This window comes from Dromaius novaehollandiae, chromosome 3, assembly GCF_036370855.1.
Source record: "Dromaius novaehollandiae isolate bDroNov1 chromosome 3, bDroNov1.hap1, whole genome shotgun sequence".
NCBI lineage: Eukaryota > Metazoa > Chordata > Aves > Casuariiformes > Dromaiidae > Dromaius > Dromaius novaehollandiae.
Window position 1 is genome coordinate 111,469,266 of NC_088100.1, and position 15,253 is coordinate 111,484,518.

The window sequence follows — 15,253 nt, forward strand, 5'->3', positions numbered from 1 at the left end:
GCACCGGTTGCCGGGTAACAGGACGCGGACCAATCGGCGGCCGCGGCCAGGGCGGGAGGGGAGAGGGGAAGCGGCGCGGCGGGCTGTCGGCGTCTGTGGTAACGGGCGCGAGACGGGACAGGGGAAGCGAGTGGGTGCGCGGGGCGGTATAGCAGGGATGGGGTGGGGGGGCAGGGCTGTACAGTGGGATCGAGCGGGAGGGCAGGGGCTCTATAGCGGGGGGGGGCAGGGCTGTATAGTGGGATCAAGCGGGAGGGCAGGGACTATAGCGGGGATGGGTGGGGGGCAGGGCTGTAGAGTGGGAGCGAGCAGGAGGGCAAGGGTAGTATAGCGGGATCGAGTGGGGACAGCAGGGGCGGTATAGCGGGATCGAACGGGTGGGCAGGGGCCGTATAGTGGGATCGAGCACGTAGGGCGGGAGCTGTATACAGAGATTGAGCCGGTGTGCAGGGGCCATATAGTGGAATCGAGCGGGTGGGCAGGGGTGGTATAGCGGGGATCGAGCGGGAGGGCAGGGGCTCTATAGCGGGCATGGGGTGGGTGGGCAGGGCTGTATAGTGGGATTGAGCGGGAGGGCAGGGGTGGTATAGTGGGATCGAGTGGGGAGGGCAGGGCTCTATAGCAGGCATCGAGTGGGAGGGCAGGGGGTCTATAACGGGGATGGGACGGGGTCGGGGGGAAGGGATGTACAGTGGGATGGAGCAGGAGGGCTGGGACTCTATAGCGGGGATGGGGTGGGGAGGCAGGGCTGTACAGTGTGATTGAGTGGGAGGGCAGGGGCTCTATAGCGGGGATGGGGTGGGGTTGGGGGGACAGGGCTGTATAGTGGGATCGAGCGGGAGGGCCGGGGCACTATAGCAGGGATGGGGCGGGGGGGCAGGGCTGTATAGTGGGATCAAGCGGGTGGGCCAGGGTGGTGTAGCGGGGACAGGGCGGGGCAAGGCTGTGTGTGTAGTGGGATTGAGCGGGAGGGCAGGGGCTCTATAGTGGGGATGGGGTGGGGGGGGCAGGGCTGTGTAGTGAGATCGAGTGGGGGGGCTGAGACTCTATAGCGGGGTGGCGTGGGGTGGGTGGGCAGGGCTGTATAGTGGGATTGAGCGGGAGGGCAAGGGCTCTATAGCAGGGATGGGTTGCGGTGGGGGGCAGGGCTGTGTAATGGGATCGAACAGGAGGGCACGGGTGGTATAGCGGGATCGAATGGGGAGGGCAGGGACTCTATACTGGGGATGGGACGGGCTGGGGGGCAGGGCTGTATAGTGGGATTGAGCGGGGGGACAGGGGCTCTATAGCGGGGATGGGTTGCGGTGTGGGGCAGGGCTGTATAGTGGGATTGAGGTGGAGGGCAGGGGTGGTATAGCGGTATCGAGTGGGGAGGACAGGGCTGTATAGCAGGAATGGAGCAGGAGGGCAGGGGCTCTATAGCAGGGATGGGATGGGGGGACAGGGCTGTATAGTGGGATCCAGCGGGTGGGTGGACGCAGAATCAACTTGGGAGGGCAGGGTTGATATAGCAGGGACTGAGCGGGAGGGCAGGGGCTCTATAGTGGGGATGGGGTTGGGGGGCAGGGCTGCATAGTGGGATCCAGCGGGGAGGCAGGGGCTGTATAGCGGGGATGGGGTGGGGGGGCAGGGCTGTATAGTGGGATCGAGCAGGAGGGCATGGGTGGTATAGTGCGGATGGGGTCGGGGGCAGGGCTGCATATTGGGATCAAGCGGGAGGGCAGGGGCTGTATAGTGGGGATGGGGTGGGGTGGGGGGCAGGGCTGTATAGTGGGATCGAGCGGGAGGGCAGTGGTGGTATAGTGGGATCGAGTGAGGACGGCAGGAGCAGTATAGTGGGATCGAGTGAGTGTGCAGAGGTGATATAGGAGGGATTGAGTGGGAGGGCAGGGGCTGTATAGTGGGATCGAGCAGGGAGGGCGGGAGATGCATACTGGGATCAAACAGTTGGGCAGGGGTGATATAGAGGGATCGAGCAGGGAGGGCAGGGGCAGTATAGCGGGATTGAGCGGGTGAGCGGGGGTACTATAGCGAGATTGAGTTGGGAGGGCAGGGGTGGTATAGCAGGGATCGAGTGGGGAGGGCAAGGGCTGTATATTGGGATCGAGCAGGTGGGCAGGGGCCATATAGTGGAATCGAGCAGGGAGGGCAGGGGTGGTATAGCGGGATTGAGTAGGTGGGCAGGGGTGGTATAGCGGGATCGAGTGGGGAGGGCGGGACTGTATAGTGGGGATCGAGTGGAAGGGCAGGGCTGTATAGTGGGATCGAGCAGGGAGGGCGGGGGCTCTATACGGGGATCGAGCAGGTGGTCGGGGTGGTATAGCACAACTGAGTAGTGTGGGCAGGGCTGTGTAGCGGGGATTGAGTGGGAGGGCAGGGGATGTATAGTGGGATCAAGCAGGGAGGGCAGGGGCAGTATAGCAGGATTGAGTGGGAGGGCAGGGACAGTATAGCAGAATCAAGCGGGTGGGTGTGGTGGTATAGCGGGATCAAGTGGGGAGGGCAGGGGTGGTATAGCAGGGATTGAGTGGGAGGGCAGGGGCTGTATAGTGGGATCGAACAGGGAGGGCAGGGCTATGGGATGCAATCAAGTGGGGTGGGCAGGGCTGTTGAATGCTATCGAGTGGGGTGGGCAGGGGCTGCGTGGCAGGGATCGAGTGGGGTGGGCAGGGCTGTGCAGTGAGAGGAGGGAATGGGGGGCCTGGCATATGGCAAGGGTGCAGTTAGGGGCTGTGCTCCCTCATGTCAGGTAAAGAGCTGATCCACACATCATCATTTCACCTGTTCAACAGCATGCAATGCAAGTGCTTGGCCAAGAACTGTCCACGCTTACTATACCAGCTGCTGCAGGCAATCCAGCCAAGGAGATGGACAGCTGCAGACAGCACTTTGGCTTATCTCAGTGTAGCCCCTGTGAGCACATAGATCCATGAACACCTTGTGTATGCAGTCATTACTATATGTTGATGAGTTAGCGTTAGAGATGTTTCTGGAGGACTGAAAGACCGGTTACAAAACCAAATCCTTCTAGTGTAGACATGTTTTCTGGCTGTGAATATGAATTCCCAAGATCTGTAGTAAGTCTTTTTGTATTCTAAAATACTATTGCATCCAAATGTATTTTTTCATTCCTGAATTCAGTGACATAATAGCTATGATAAATCATGTATGACACCTGCTTTATAGGTATATTCTTAATGTATACAACAGGTGAGGCAAGCTTAAGAAATAGCTGTCTTGTTTTAGTCCTTTGCAGGACATCCTGCATCTCACTGACTTACATTCGGAAGGCCACAATGAAACAAGGGGCCGGTTCTTCCTGCAGAGAAAATGATGCCATATCTCGATGATGAGGGTCAAGATACTTCACAGTTATTTTCTCCTGGCATGGTATAAGATATGTGATGCTAAAGCTGTTTAACCTGAGTAAGTGGAGATCAAACTTGAGCAAGGAAGGCCAAACTGGAATAAATGCAACAGTGCTCTTCTCAAGTTCTGTTCATAGCTCTGTAATAGGAGAATAAGTCAAAAGTTTGATGGGTCTATAGGATCTTATTCTTTTTCAGTGTGAAAACCTTAGAAATATTGATGAGAACTAGCATTTTAAGGAATCCAGTGTTCTCTCTTTCAAGAGAAACAAATCAGGATGAGGAATCTCATTAAAATGCAACATTTCTCACTGCATACATCTGTTAAGAAAAATAATTGTCTGCTCTTTTGTTTTTTGTTCTTTTTTAAAGATCCTTGCTGAGAAAAATGACAGCGGGTTCTGTCTCAGTTCCTCAAGTCGTACCTCTTCGAATCCCTCTTCCAGGGAAGGCTAAACATGAAATAGATGCAAATACTCTTGTAGAAATAAAGTCAGGTATAGATAATAACTTCGACCCTATGTAAAGCTTTCACTTATGTGATCATTTGAAACTCTGAGCCTCTATATTTTTGTTTACATTTAATTCTGATTTTTGTGAGTATCCACTTCCTTAAGTAACTCTCAAAATTAACCTAGATGTTTTGATAGTGCAGATATACTTGCACTTAACTTTATGCATTCAAGCAATATTATTGTCATAATATGAGTTCATACATGTTAGCAATCCTAATTGCTTCCAGGGTCAAGCTCTTAAGTTGTTATATTTTGCTGTGACTGCAAAACCAGTACTTGAAAATATCATGTGCCAAACTCACTCAGAGAGTCTTTCTTACAATTTTTGAAATTCCACCTTTCATCATGGGAGAAATTATTTTTTCTGTCTTTAGAATAGAAAAGTTGTTGCATTGTTTTCATACAAAACCAATGTATGGCTACTTTATGGAAAGAAATATTGCTTGTAATGAAATTTTGTATGTTTAGCCACCAGCTTTTCGTGGGAGGAATAGTTTTGTTCCTGAACTTTCAGTTATTTATGCAACTGCTTTATTTTTGTTTACCTTGGAAAAATCGAACACAGTAGTGAGTATTTCCAGGTGTAGAGCTTATTTTGCACAGCTCTAATACAGTTTGGATAACTACTTTCTCTGTGTCTTTCAGATACACCTGAGGTCACTATTTATTACACTTTAGATGGAAGTAAACCAGATCTCACTAGGAAACCTGGCTATGGAGAGCATAATACTTTTAAGTATAAGGGACCTATCATGTTACCAGTCGGGAAAATAATGGTCAAGGCATTGGCAGTTACAAAGTAGGTATCTTGTTTTATTTTAGTAGTATTATGGCAAGGACCAGACATCCCAATCACGGCTTGGAGCTGTGTTTTTCTAAGTGCTTTGTACCTAGGGAATGAGGGGCAGCTCTTGCCCCAGCCAGTTTTCAGTCTAAGTGATCTTCATGGATTCCTTTCATTGTCTTCATTTTCTCATAACACTTTTTAATCATTAAGTGTTTGTGGAGCTGGATTATCTTTAGAATGTTTTTCTCCTGGGCCTTGGATGAAGACCAATGATCCATGGAGGCTGTGGGTGAAGGGCTGATAAAATACACTGTACTTAGAGTTCATCCATTTGAATATGATCATCAAAAATGCTTGAGGAACTAGTGTCGTGCTTTCTGAGGCCAGAAAACATCCAGTAATTCAACAGATTTACAGAAGTGGTCTTCTGAGGAATATGCTCAGCTTCTCCTAAACAAGCACAGAACACTAGGCCTTACAGCTTAAGTACAATGTAGCACACACAACAGCAAAGTAAAAATGTAGTAAGTAGAAAGAGATTTTCCTGGACAGCTGTTGACTTTCTCCCAGCTGACTTCATGCTTGGACACAGACCATGGGGATGCATGCATTTTCTGTCTGTACCCTGTTGTATTTTTATGTTGTATTTCCAAGGGAGCAGAAACTTCCATTCCAGCTGGGGATCTGGGCTTGTTGCTCCCCCACTAGCACCTGCAGGTAGCCTTTGCTTGTGTCTGCATTGTAATGAAACAACATTGTATTCTCTGTGCAGACACATGCTACATTTTCTGCTATCACTGTCTGGATTAACACTTACTTCCAGTATGTTTCTATTGAGACATTTTTAGGTGGGATAAAGATATGCTCTAGAATGACGTTCAATAAAATCCTAAATGAATGTTTTGAACATTTACAGGCATTTTAATGTTAGTGCTGTAATTTAATAAATGGTAGAGAATGACAGTTGTTACCTGAAATGAATATCATGCTAACTGCTACTTGATTGGGAAAATAAGCACTTTCATATGGTGTTATGAATGGAAGAAGAATCTTGTTCTCTGTTTCTTTGATGCTGGCAAGCACTAATTACCCCAGAAGGCAGACACAGCTTAAGGAGTATCAGGAGTCTTATATGTAAAAGCTAGTGAGGAATTACAGGATCTGTATGCTTTATTGGTAACTTCTTAGTCTGTGCATAATTAACTTAAAAAAAAAGAAGAAGAAAACAAAGCAGTAGTTACTGAGAGTATTGCCTAGGATTGTTATTTGCTGAAATAATGACCTGCAAGCTTGGAAGCGATGTTCCACCAAATGAACTGTTTTCATCAGGTATTTACATTTTGCTGCACACCTGTGTATTGTATGTATATAGCTTTGTGAACATTGACTTTCAGGGACTGCAGGGAAAGTGCCATTGTAACAAAGGTGTTTCTGGTAGAATACAAACCACCAAACATCCTCTTCTCTGGTGAAGAGAATGACAAGAATTTCCTAAAGGATCTCTCCATACAGGCAAGTTGTAACAATCGTAACCCTTTATCTGAGCATAAAATGTTGTATTGTGTTACTTAGAGATTAAACTTTGATTAGCTGTACTGTTTATGTATTATATTTTCTCTGTTTGCCCATATTTCCTGCTTCAGGCCTTTTTGTGATACTAAATTTCAAGGGAACATGGCCTTTCTTTTTTCTTCTTTGGTCTTGCATGACCAGTTCAGGTCAGATATTTTTAAAATACATTAATAATTTAAGCATTTTAAATGTTTGTATTGAAAATAAATACCTTAACCATATACTTTTGAATCATAACAAGTAACTATAGCAAGAGAAGACTGGACCAAAAATGACTATTTCATTTGGAATTCAAATGGAATTACTTTCTAGGAGAGTGAAAATGGAGTGTTTACTACAAAACCAAAGAAGAATGGAGTGAATGTGGAAATCAAGCCTGCCTGGAGTGAAGCACCCCAAGACTTTCAAGGTATGGTATTACTTCATAATAGCTGAAATAGATTTCTACCTTAGCTGAAAATAGGTGATGTAAGGTTTTTCTCTGTTATCATAGGTAAAATATAGGTAATTTCATGACCATTTCAGAGGACATAGCATTCACTGGGAATTCCAGTTTAGATTCCTTGACACTGCAAATACAGAAAAAGATTACTTTCCATACATATCATACTACCTTTTTAAAAACATTTTAAAATGTCATTCAGTTCTGAGCAACATAACAAGGCCCAGCATATGTTTCCCTTTGTGCCGGAATATCCTATTAAACTGATGGGATTTCAAATTCTTTACAGAGTTCTTTACTGATGTTTAAGTGTTGCTTGCAGAAGGATTCCAAAATAAATACACAAAACAGAAATGAAAGCTTGACCCAGATTTTCTCTTTTAATAAAGGCTGTTATTTCATGGTTATGGCAATGGGACTGTTTAAGAGCAAGGAATCATATTAATATTTACTCACTAATTTACTCTTAGGAGCTGTTTATTTGTGGGGTATGAGAAGGAAGAAAACCTTAAATTGAGAAAAATACAGAAGTAAGCTATTTCAGAGAGGAATGAGATTTATTCTGGCTTAATTTTCTATAATTCCATGGAATTTATTTTAACCCAAGAACTAGATGTCAAATAGCTTTTTAGAATGGCTACAAATACATTTACCCATTTGAATTTAAAACATGAGAGTATGTGACAGTCATGTTAACCTACATGTTAATCGCATGAGGTGAATGAGAGTGGAATAATGGGATGAAATATGGTTATAGTTTTAGAGTCAGAGACAGAAAGAAAAACTGCTCACAGGTCCCTGAAAGGACCACAGCTTCTGACCAGTCATTTGGAAACAACAGGATACAGAGAGGAATCCATCTCAGCACCACCCACAGAGTCATTACAGGTAAGCAAAGAGGTATGGAGGAAGACTGGAAAGAGCTGTTATCAGAACTGAGCTCTAAAAAAATAAAGATGTGAAAATTTGTGAACATTCTCATATAATCTGTCAGAAATTAATGCCTCTGGCTATACTGTACTATACTATAATGATTTGAACTTGCTGGTAATGACACACTGGAATAGGAATGCACAAAGCAGTGCACAGTTATCAATAAAGAGAAAACCAGGCAGAACAGACTACCAATGCTTGCATTCCTAACAGTTCTTTTCTAATATGTTACTGAGCTGTAATTAACAAATAGGTATTCCTATAGGTCAGTCAGCTGATATTTAAAACTTAAGATTCAGTCATGCTTTCTTGGAAGTAAGTAGCAAGATGCATTTATTTTTATTGGAAGAAGTTGTGTGTCCTTATTACAGCTAATGGAGGAATCAAGGTGCAGTGGATATTCCTTAAAGCACTGCATTTCAATGCACTTTGTCTCAAATAATATGTCTGCAGTTGATTTTGCTAGTCTTGCATGCGTTTGCAAACATCAACTAATTAATGCCAAAGAATTGCTTTTTTTCAGTTCGCTAGTTCTTCTGCAGTGACTAGCCGGAAGAGCTTAGCAAGCACACAGACAGCAAGAATCCAGAAGGAAACAGATTTCCTCAAGTAAGTAACTTCTTCTTTTAACATTTTTGTCTGTGGAAAGTAACAAAGCAATTGTCTTTTACAACCAAGTTGATAATACTGTGAAGTTTCACAAAAACAAGGAAAGCAAAGATAGACACTGGCTCATAACAGAAGAACGTGATCTAGTTAAGGCTTTGAAAATTCTGATTTCTCTTACTGATAGTTATATTTACTTGTCATTGTACAAAGCCATCATCTATCTCATCATCCTTTTAAAAAACACTAATATCTGTGGGATCGGAGGAAAAACTGTCTTTCCAAATTGCAGAGTGCAGCCTTCATTGCTCACTAGTCCTGGAAGAGTTACATGGTCTGTCAGTGGTACCCTATATTGCAGCAGCAAGGCCTGATACAAATCTCATGTCAGGAAACATGTTTCCTCATGTGGTGAGGAAGAAAGTAGGAAATAGCAGCAGCCATCACATTTTGTACCTTGCAAGGCTGCTTAGAGCTCAGGGCCTCATGTGATAGACACTGGGACATGGCCTGGTGGACCGCCATAGCCTAGAAACCGTAATGTAGAATTTACTGATCTAAGTCATGTTCCAGGTTACTCTTTATTATGTAGCAGTATAACACTAAAACAAGTTCAGCCAGTTTGCGCATATTTTTAGATGTGCACGCTGTTCTGTACCTCGCCCGTCCGACCCCTTGGCTCACTTCTGTCAGGAATGTGGATCTCCTATCCCACCTGTGCCAGTACGTCGCTTCCCAGCCCCTGAAGGAGCACAGGTCAGCAAAAAATCATAAAAATCAACAAAGCCTCTTAAGAGAAACTAGCTTCCTCAGCAGATTACCCATTTATTGCCAGGAATGCCAATATTTAGTCATACTTTTATTTGGAAAGTTCTGTTCTGATTGCTTTATTTTGGTCAGTAACCTTAGCATTTGGACCAATGTAATTTTTAAGTAATGGGACACCTGCCCCCCTGTCCCTCCCGCAGAATTAACCATTAATTGCTTCAAGTGCCATATGTTTTAATAAGGATAACTTTGAAAAGATAAATTGTATTTTATTCATTTGTACCAGGAAACATCACCAAAGTCAGCATCCTCTTCCTGCAACAACCACCACCCATCTTCAAGAACTGCATATGCATCTTATTCCAGGGCTAACTAGTGCGGTCCCATGACCCTCACCTTCACTACAGTTACCATAATTATTATCAAACAATAGTTGCCAATCCTGATATGTCATAATTGTAGAAGGCACATGTAATGTGCCTGAAGACATACACGGTGGCACGTGTGGGCATATGTAAGAGCAGCCTCTTTAGCCGGGTTAATATAGTGATGCCTTTAGCTGTCTTTTCTAAGTTTTCCCCAAGAGATAATAACCCAATCTAATGAGTCAGTGGTCTAATTTTTTTTCCCTGTATCCTCAGAGGGATGTTTTATCTGGGCCAATGCTGTAGTATGGACCATCATTAGGAGGATTTGAATTACATACTATTATAGCATTTAAATTACTGAAAACTAACTAGCGCCTTTCTGGCACATTTTTAGTAGTTAGTAAAGCATCCTCTCTCCAGTTGTCTTCCTATTTTTTGATAGTCTCTGATCTTTAAGGATCGATACCAGCATCTGTTGTTGGCAGTTGCTGTTTCTAATGGTTTTGCTGCTGATGTAGACTCTAACCAGCAAAATATTGAAAATGTCATGATAACCTTAATGATCTCATTGTGTTCCTTAATAAGATGCGATGTGACTTTTCCTTCAGATGGCACCATGTCTTGAATGCAGATGTCTGGTGCCAATGAATACACCCACCTGCATTATATGTGAAGCCCCAATAGCTCCGCAGCTGCAGCCCCAAACCACCATCTGCCTAAAGGTATTTGAGAGTAGTAACAACAAAGTAACCATTTATCTCCTAGGTTCATTTTTCTAACAGGTGACTTCATTACAAATATTTTGATCTAACTTGGATTTGCCTAATTACATTACTGCTGCTTTAAGTGTTAGTAGAATTAAAAAATACCTTGACTAGAAATGATCATTAAAGGTAAAGCATATAAGGTTTCACAGGAAGGCATGCTGAAGAGCACATAACGTAGCATTAGCAGTCTGACGCAAATGCATGCATTTGTGTTCAATATAGAGTATCTTAATTTATCAACATACTTATGGCCTTACTTATGACATTACTAAGCATTTTATTAATATTTATATTTATATTAAATATATATTTATACATTTATATTTATAAATATATATTTATACATTTATATTAAATATATCCTCCTTACCCTGCTTACCTCATTTGATTGTGAGTGTTTAATAGAGATAGGCTGGCAGGACTGGGTCAGTGGGTCCATGCCCACAAAGTTAAAGCACAGTCTTCATCAGTGATCCAAAGATGCTGATGGTCTTAGCTAGACAAAATTGTCTGATAACTGTAGAGGAACATTTCTGGGAAGAGAAGGATACTGAAAGGAAACGACTGACTGAAGAGTATCAGATAATAAAGGAGACTCATAGTCTGAGGCAACTATCAGCTTGATGTCAAAGAAGATTATAGACATTGGCCCAAATTTAATGTTTTAGGGCAGCCCTGAGGTAGGTACAAAGGCAAACCTGAACTGTTGGTACCAGCAGTCAAGACATCAGACCCATCATTCTCAGCCCTGGTGGAAACTTACTCCTTAACAGTGACCTGCTGACCACTAAGATTTTTTATGGCCTAATAGCATATTATTACTTTTTTTTTTTTTTTTTTTTTTTACTTTTCCCTGCAAATATTGGACCATCTGTGGTGTTTAATTTCAGTGACTAAGCAGGCTGACACTAATACATAAAAAGCTCTGGAGGTTTTGATACTAGATCTCCTGAGTGAAATGTACCATAGTTTAAACAAAATTGGCACTAATGGGAGATCTGTGATGATCAGGCAATATGGCTTAACTAAAGTCTGAAGTCCATAGCACTGACTTGAAGGATCTCTTCTATCTTCCAGCACTGAATAGCCACATCACTTTGTAAGATCAAGTCCTTAATGACTGGATGATTTGTCTTATTGTTGTTATTGACAGTTTTAAAATACCATGTGAAATGTACTCTTTCTATATTTGAAAGGGCAAAGTAATTTGTTGGGCATGTGGCACTGGGAATCCTCTTCACCATAAGAACTGTGTGACTTGTGAAAGCAAACTGCCTGAAACACAGACGGTAAGGTTCCTTGCACCAATCACACTGCGGTTAATCATGTCAAAGCAGAAAATTAATATTTTTTTTCCTCTGGAAAACTGAAGTCATATACCTTTGTACCTATGTTGCAGAAGCAGAGAATCCTTCCCCTCCTATATTCTAGCTCAGGATTCCCACTGATGCCCCATCTGAAATGTCCAGCTACACATGAAATAAATGCATCCTATACCTTCAAGTTTCTCTTGTGGAAGTCAGGATTACAAATGCCATTGTCAAAGTTAGTCAGATAGTCCTGACTGAGTGTTGTAGGAAGTCTTCTTTGTGTTCAGATTATTTTTAACTGCAGTAGAGAACTTCAGTATATACATCAGGAATAACATTCTCATTGATTTCAATTATTTTGTGGAAATAAAATAAATCTTTTACATTATCTTTGTTATCTCCATTTGCTGCTCTTCCTACCAGCTACTATGCTTGTATTTGACAGTGACTCTGTGCAGAGGTGAGAAAAATGACAATGATCGTTCCCCCTAAAATTGCTATTTTTCAACTCCTGGTTTAGCTTGCTGATTTGGTTCCTTGGAAGAATTTTATTTTCATTCCTGAAAAGTTTTGTATAAAGCCTTGTGATACATTTCAATTCTCCAGGTTGTGATAAATATAGAGGTGAGAGAAGAAGAATGATTTGCAAGTTAAAATGTTCTGATTATAATGGCAACATCCTGAGTTTTAAGACTGTCAGTAGCTAGATGGGTGTCATTTCAAAGTGAATTTCAGTAGGAATCTGCACTTACCTAAGATAAACACATATTTAACTGCTTCACTGAATGTAGGTATTCATTTGTGACTGCATAAACTTAAGCATATGGCTTGAACGATGAGATCTGCAGTAGCTAAGAAAGTGAAGTGCTTGCTTACTGAATTACTATGAATAGTTATTATAAATTTTACTAATAATAGTGAATAACTAGTGATTAGTGATAATTAATAGCAATTCCTAGTTGATCATTACTAATAGTGCTGATGTTACTATTAATGAAATAGTTTAGATTTAGAACATGTTTAGACTTGTGATCTTGTAAATTTCATCTTCCAAATGTGAAATAATGCAAAATCCCCAAATGACATTGTTCAAATTATCATCAAGGCTACAGATGAAAAGAGGGCTGTTCAGTGTTTTTTGAAGTTGCTGTTGTGATGTGTCATAAAAAAATCATTCTCCTCAGACTCTGTTCCTTTTCCATAGCCCTGACTTGCAGAGGAAATAAACTGCATAGGCCCTGAGGCAAAAGCTGACAAAACACTTTAAGACATATTTGTACTAACTAGGATCTATAATCACCTCTCTGGAAGTCTCAACTGAAAGAAAATCTATTTGCTTATTCATACAGGTTAATTGCAGTAAGGAAAGCTAGCTAATGTATAACCATATGAGCAAAAGAGTACCAAAACTATGTATGTAGCAAATAAAATATCAAACGGAAAGAAAACTTGTTGTCTGAACCCACATTTCCTGCCAAATTACTACACAGACTTTAAAAAGTACAAAGAAAAATAACCATTGTGGTTTGGGTCTTGAAAATATAAGTTTATCAGCAGAGAAACCCCATCTTAGTTTCCACTCTACTTATATGTGGGGCCATCTTAATAAATACTCAAAGAAAGGTGACACAGTTGCTAAGAGCTTTTTTCCCTCTCTCATTTCTAATAAAAAAAGTAAAGCAATTGAATTAACACCACATTTTACCGTGGTTTTGTAATGAAAAAATTACAGGCTAGATCAAAGTCAGTCTGCTTATTTGTTGAAAGAATTCTTTTAGGCTGAATATTACTTTGTGTTAGTGTTATCAAAGTAGCTTGCTTTCCCATTCCCCTTGCTTAGCTTGCAGACTTTTCTTTATAAGATGTATTTTCTTCCTAATGCTTGTTTTGTTTTATTAGCCCACATTTAGAGGAGGCACCCCCCAACCTTTCCCCAGCCAGCAAGGGAAGACAATTGCCTGCTCAAAATGCAGTCGTGTTAACCACTGTGATACCAGCTTCTGTGACTGGTGTGGAGCCAAGGTATGTGCTGTCAGGTTTGGGCTGCTGTTGAAAATTATTTCTGTTTAATTTGCTATCAGTGTTTGTGTTGACAAGTCTGTTTTTACTCATCTATGACCTGCAGCAATTTCAAACTTCTCTTTGCAAAACTCTTGTCAGTTAGTACATGACTTATTATTATCAAAATACTTGCTTAGAGCACGTAGGATTATGTAAAGAAAAATTTAAGGCTTAGATGACATCCTGGCCCCACTTCAGTTAATGACTTAATGGTTTAGGGATGTAAACAAATTGCCAAGGGTCAATGAGCATCAGCTCATTGCATCAGCTGAGATCTAGTAAGCATGTACTCTTTGCCAAAGTAACTTATCCATCAAAGGTTAAAGTATAGGCTAACCTAACTCCAGCTGCCTGATGTTTACCCTGGACTATATTGCCTTTGCTCTTCTGAGTACAATCAATGAAAAAAAACTTCTGGAATATACTTTAAAAGTATAGTGTTTTGGGCTAAAATCACACTCAGGAAGAATTTTTTTTCTCCTGTGAGCTGAGTCTACATAAAATTTGAAACTCTGCCCTGTATGTGCACATAACCATTGGGCCTGTCCTGCACCAGGAGGACTCTAGTGGGGTTAGAATTGAACCGGAAAGAATTTTGGTCAAAATTCAGTCTCAGAGCACCACACTAGTAATGACAGGGTTTGCCAAAGAAAAGAAATACTTTTTCAAAGTGAATGTTTTTTAAAAACAAAAGCTACCAAAATGCTAGATCTCTCTGAAAAAATTTTTGCCTCCATGGCATAGTGCTGAGATAACTGAAGTTTTGCTGTCTTGCATCTGCCACTATGTTAGCAGTCTGGTATCCTGGTTAATATTTCTAATCTAATACCTTTAGGTATTGTTATTTTAGTTCCTTTTAATTCATGACATTGCTTTTATCTCTTTTGAGCTATGCATCATATGTTGCTGTGGTGACAAGAGTTTCATTGAAATTTCCAGTTTGGCCCTCGTCTGTGCTACTTTAGTTGCCTGAAGTGTGGTACAACCAACCAACCGTATGCTCGATTCTGTGGGTCCTGTGGTGTTTATATAGAGCCCCAGGCAAGGGTGGGTACTCACAACGGCATGCTTATGGGTGCTGGGGACTCGTTGGTCTCTTCTGAGGTAAGACGCATAATATTACAAAGCAAGGTTTTGACCACATTTAAAAGATAGGCTAGTCCACTGATGGTATAAATCGATGTAACTCCATTAATTTCCTTTCTGAAACAGTGTTGTGTTCTATGAGCATTCTGTGGGCAAAACAAAGGATATGTTTATTGTGAGAACTGTTTTCTATGGAAATGTATTCAGCCTTAGCTGAAGGCCTTAATCCAGCCTCATTCTAAATAGCAAAGTGAGAGACAATCAGCTTTTCAAAGTCTTAGCTCTTTAAGTACTTTTATCTGATTAGTCACCAATTATTTGTATCCTGCTAATACAAGGTATTCTTTCATACAAATGTAACATTGCTTTGAAAACTCTATTTTAAGAAAAGACCATGATACTTAACAAGGCCAGCATGTGGATAGCTTGTCCTACCAAAACATGCATCAGTTTTTGTTTCTTCATCTTCTTTGGTTTCTTCACATTGGTGTTTTGGTTTCTTGAATATTTGTGCTAAGTTGCATCATCTTTTACTGACTGGTAAATATAAACAAGAATTGTTAACATGTCTCCCTTCTAGCCTTTTCATTCTTCTACAGTTTTTTTTTTTTTTTTGTGCCGTTCTTGTTAATTTCTGCTTGTAAGTCATTTAATGATAATAGTTACACTT

The 15,253-nt window shown here is 41.7% G+C and overlaps 1 protein-coding gene across 14 annotated transcripts in view; it reads left to right on the forward strand.

The window, feature by feature from the left end:
* The window catches only part of DZANK1 (double zinc ribbon and ankyrin repeat domains 1), a 27,296-nt gene continuing 12,043 nt past the window's right edge, over nucleotides 1–15,253 (forward strand). For 6 of the 14 annotated variants that reach the window (XM_064509796.1, XM_064509788.1, XM_064509800.1 and 3 more), the window contains exons 1-13: nucleotides 2–130; nucleotides 2,793–3,077; nucleotides 3,741–3,865; nucleotides 4,529–4,682; nucleotides 6,065–6,182; nucleotides 6,555–6,651; nucleotides 7,442–7,572; nucleotides 8,141–8,226; nucleotides 8,862–8,979; nucleotides 9,968–10,081; nucleotides 11,323–11,415; nucleotides 13,336–13,458; nucleotides 14,437–14,601. In XM_064509796.1, coding sequence (XP_064365866.1) covers nucleotides 3,757–3,865; nucleotides 4,529–4,682; nucleotides 6,065–6,182; nucleotides 6,555–6,651; nucleotides 7,442–7,572; nucleotides 8,141–8,226; nucleotides 8,862–8,979; nucleotides 9,968–10,081; nucleotides 11,323–11,415; nucleotides 13,336–13,458; nucleotides 14,437–14,601 — 1,308 coding nt within the window. In that variant the 5' untranslated portion in view covers nucleotides 2–130; nucleotides 2,793–3,077; nucleotides 3,741–3,756. Of the gene's footprint in view, nucleotides 135–2,792; nucleotides 3,078–3,246; nucleotides 3,427–3,740; nucleotides 3,866–4,528; nucleotides 4,683–6,064; nucleotides 6,183–6,554; nucleotides 6,652–7,441; nucleotides 7,573–8,140; nucleotides 8,227–8,861; nucleotides 8,980–9,967; nucleotides 10,082–11,322; nucleotides 11,416–13,335; nucleotides 13,459–14,436; nucleotides 14,602–15,253 lie in introns of all 14 variants that reach the window. The other 8 variants (XM_064509795.1, XM_064509798.1, XM_064509789.1 and 5 more) reach the window with 7 other exon arrangements.